A 3,557-nucleotide genomic window follows, 5' to 3' on the forward strand; every position below is an offset into this window, starting at 1 on the left:
CTGGGAGCCGCTGCCGGGAAATTCACTCGAAACCTCCTTCACTTAAAAAAAAAATACCTAACCGTTCTGTGCTACTCCCCCCTCCACTCCCTCCCCCCGCCTCGAGCCCCCACGTGGGGCTGCCCCGGGGGAGATCCGAGCCCGCCCAAAGCCTCCTGCTGCTTGGTACACCGAGCCAATAGCAGCCAGGGTTGTCTTCGTTTTCGTTCATCGGACGACCAATGAACACATCAGAGGGTTCGGATAGGCCACGCCCCCTTCCCGTCGAAGGCCATATAAGGAGGGCTCGGCAGCCGTCGCGGGAGTAGAGCTTTGGGGCTGTTGCTGTTATCACGGATTCCTTGGATTTAGCGACGCCTGGATTTGTTTGCTGCTTGTCGTTTGCTCGCTCGCTGGATTAATCGCGTTGACTCGGGGATCTTGCTTTTTTTTTTTTTTTAAGAATTCTCTCATCATTGCTCCGGGGTTTTCTGCCTCGGGACTCGTGGCTGCCACTGCCACTGCCACCGCCACCTCCTCCTCTTTCGGGACGGAGGGACACCTTACTCCGGGCTCGGCCGATTTGGGCTTCGAGGTCTCGGCTTTTCTGTTTCCGACTGGTTTGGGGGCTTCTTCCACTGTGGATTACAATTGCACCATGACCTTGGAAGAAGTCGTAGCCTGCGAGAGTGCGGCTCAGAAGTGAGTGTCCGGCTGGGGGCTAACCTCCCCTCTGCCCCTTGGGGCAGATGTCCCAGGCTCCGATGACCTCCCTGGGCTGGCCAAGAGCTCACAGTGTTGCTGCCTTGCCGCCGAGCGGGGCCTCGGACCCATTCCTTCACCCCTCTTAGTGTCCAAGTGGGAGGGGGTCCCTACCTCTAAAAAGGACTATTATTTGCGATGGCCCCTTCTCTTCTCCACCCCATCATCTTTCCTGATCTCTTAAGCTCTATGCCTCGGTTTCTCTCCAGAATGCAGACGGTGAGCAATGCGGTGGAGGAGTTGCTCGTAGCGGCGCAGCGCCAAGACCGCCTGACAGTGGGCGTGTATGAGTCGGCTAAGCTGATGAATGTGTGAGTTTCTGCCTGTCTTTTTCATGTTGCCGGGGTGGGGGGCTGGTGGGCGATGGGGTACCGCTTTTCCCTTGTGCACAGCCCACAGATGTGCAGTAGGAGTTTTGCAGCATGCCCCCAAGCGCGCGAGCCCCCTTCTCTTGCTGAGGGTTGCTCATCTCTTTCTCCTCCCCCCGCCGCCCCCTTCAGGGATCCAGACAGTGTGGTCCTTTGCCTCTTGGCAATCGATGAGGATGAGGAGGATGACATCGCCTTGCAGATCCATTTCACGTTGATCCAAGCCTTTTGCTGTGACAACGACATCGATATAGTTCGGGTGTCTGGGATGAGGAGGCTGGCCGAGCTGCTGGGGGAGCCAGGGCCCACGGAAGACAGTGAGGAGTCCCGGGATCTGCACTGCCTGCTGGTCACGGTGGGTGAGCCTGACCCTCCCTAGCTTGGGGCAGGGTTACTTAGCAACTCACACAAATAGATAGGGACCTGCGGGGCCTGCCGTGAAAGAGAAGTTATTTTGTTTGTCAACAAGGCTCACAGAAGGAGGTGGGGAGACAGGGCTCAGAATTCCACCTCCTGCCATCTGGCTCGAAGAGAGGGCATCTCGTGCCCTGGCCAGCTCAGCACTGAGCTATTCCGGGCACCCATGGGCCAGTGCCCAGGTATCCCCGCCCAGCCGGGACTATAACTCATAACTTGGTGCTATTTTGGGATGGGCCTTGTTTTTCTGAATGGGGGAGGGGGAGGGAAGACTGCTGCTTACTTGGGCCTCCCTAGCCTAATGTTCTTTTTTTTTCCTCCCCCCCTCAGAATCCTCATACTGACTCGTGGAAGAGCCACGGACTGGTAGAAGTGGCTAGCTACTGTGAGGAAAGCCGAGAAAACAATCAGTGGCTCCCCAACATCTCCCTCCAGGAGCGCTGATAGCCTTCCCTAAACTTGGAAAATTGCTGCCTTGCAGACACATTAAAAAAAAAAAACAACCCCCCCCTTCCCAAACCACACCAGAACCCAACCATCAAGACCACTGTCGGGAAGAGGTGTAAGGGACAGAATGTTCTTGCTGAAATGGGGTGAAGAAACATCTGGAACCTCTGTCAGGACCTAGGTCTGGGGTCAGGAATGACAGAGCTGAGAGGTGGGACTGTGTCGGCCTCAGGAAGATCCACCAGCCAGAGCGAGGAGGTGACAATGGGGCTGTGGAACCCAGGGATGCCTGGAGTCCAGTGATCGGGTCGGGGAAATAGGAGGAAGACCTGCCTTCCCCCATCACTAAGGGACTATGCATGTGGAGACAAGACGGTCGGGCTGCTCCTCCGGCCGGCCACGATGGCCTTAACTGTTGCAAATGGGAGTTGGCATTTGCAACCAAGACTTGATGGTGGGAGGTCTAGAGAGACCTACTGGGACCGGGAGCCCAGGACCTGCTGCTGCTTTTGTGTACTTAGGAGCTCCCAGTCTGCAAACAATATACATATACACATATATTTTTATGTTGTTGCACTAACCGAGCCGTTTGAGAAGAGAAGTTTATATCTATATCTATATTTTTGTGTGCATGTGTTTAATGCTGGTTTGGTAATAAATTTCTGCAACCTCTGGCTCCTGTGCTCTTGTGCTCTTCTGTCCCCTCCCCCACTCTCTTTCACGGCTCAGCTGCCCCAGGGGGAGCTCAGCTGAATGTTGTCCTGCAGCCTTAGACCAGGAAGTCTTAACTCCCTGTTAAAAACCACTTCAGGAGTAACTTGCTGCTCGTTTGCAAAAACACTGCAGTTTCTGTGGTCGGCGCCAAGGCCTCAAACTAATAACAAAGGCCTAACTCTTTTTTTTTTCCCTCCTCTCTTCTCTCTTTTCCCTCCCTCTCCCCTTAGCACAGCAATTAAAAGACCGGTTTATTGCGAAACTCAGCAACTCTCCACGGTGGCGTGTGCCCCGTGAGCAGTGCTGTAGAATGTCTCCTTCGGCGCCTGCCCAGTTCTCAATTAGGCAGAACTCAAAACTGAAGAGGTGGCATATCTACCGCAGACAGCCCCGGTGCCCCCTTCTGTCCCGCCCCTTCCCTTTATCTCCCTTTCTTGCAAATAAAGGCGTGAGCCCTGAGGGGAAGAGACTTGCCCGACCTTGGTTGTGTAGCCGAGTTTGTGGGCAGACCTGAGACTGGAGCCTGTATCTCCTGATTTGAATCCAGCATTTTTTTCCCGTGCTTTTTGGAGGGGGGAAGGCAGGGCATTTTGGTTAAGTAAGTTGCCCAAGGTCACATAGCTAGTAAGTGTTAAGTGTCTGAAGCGGAATTTGAATTCAGGTTCTCCTGACTCCAGGGCCAGTGCGCTATTCACTTTGTCACCTAGCAGCCCCTGGTATCTTTTCATAAGATCTTAGAAGTGGATGTGGATCTGAGATCATTTGGTCCAGATGTTTACAGATGAGAAAAAAGCCCAGAGAGGTGGTCACACAGGTGGCAGGCTGCATGGGGGTGGGGAGGTAGGCATTCCCTTTCCTCCCTCCCCCCAA

General features: G+C 54.4%; 1 protein-coding gene across 1 annotated transcript; it reads left to right on the forward strand.

Moving 5' to 3' along the window:
- The first annotated feature begins 303 nt into the window (after positions 1-303).
- Positions 304-2,647, forward strand: GADD45B (growth arrest and DNA damage inducible beta). The gene is made up of 4 exons (XM_069076937.1): positions 304-681; positions 951-1,052; positions 1,242-1,464; positions 1,857-2,647. The coding sequence occupies exons 1-4, from the start codon at positions 638-640 to the stop codon at positions 1,968-1,970; spliced, it is 483 nt and encodes a 160-aa protein (XP_068933038.1). The 5' UTR covers positions 304-637; the 3' UTR covers positions 1,971-2,647.
- Positions 2,648-3,557: the final 910 nt, after the last annotated feature.

The sequence above is a fragment of the Petaurus breviceps genome, unplaced genomic scaffold (assembly GCF_028583685.1).
Source record: "Petaurus breviceps papuanus isolate PSGF00001 unplaced genomic scaffold, PetGlider_PUasm1.0 108, whole genome shotgun sequence".
Lineage (NCBI taxonomy): Eukaryota > Metazoa > Chordata > Mammalia > Diprotodontia > Petauridae > Petaurus > Petaurus breviceps.

What these genes read in the sequence shown, in the direction of transcription:
- GADD45B (XM_069076937.1), top strand. Translation starts at nt 638, where the DNA reads ATGACCTTGGAAGAAGTCGTAGCCTGCGAGAGTGCGGCTCAGAA. An exon ending in TCGGCTAAGCTGATGAATGT is followed by an intron (nt 1,053 to 1,241) that starts GTGAGTTTCTGC and finishes CGCCCCCTTCAG; the next exon opens with GGATCCAGACAGTGTGGTCC. An exon ending in TGCACTGCCTGCTGGTCACG is followed by an intron (nt 1,465 to 1,856) that starts GTGGGTGAGCCT and finishes TCCCCCCCTCAG; the next exon opens with AATCCTCATACTGACTCGTG.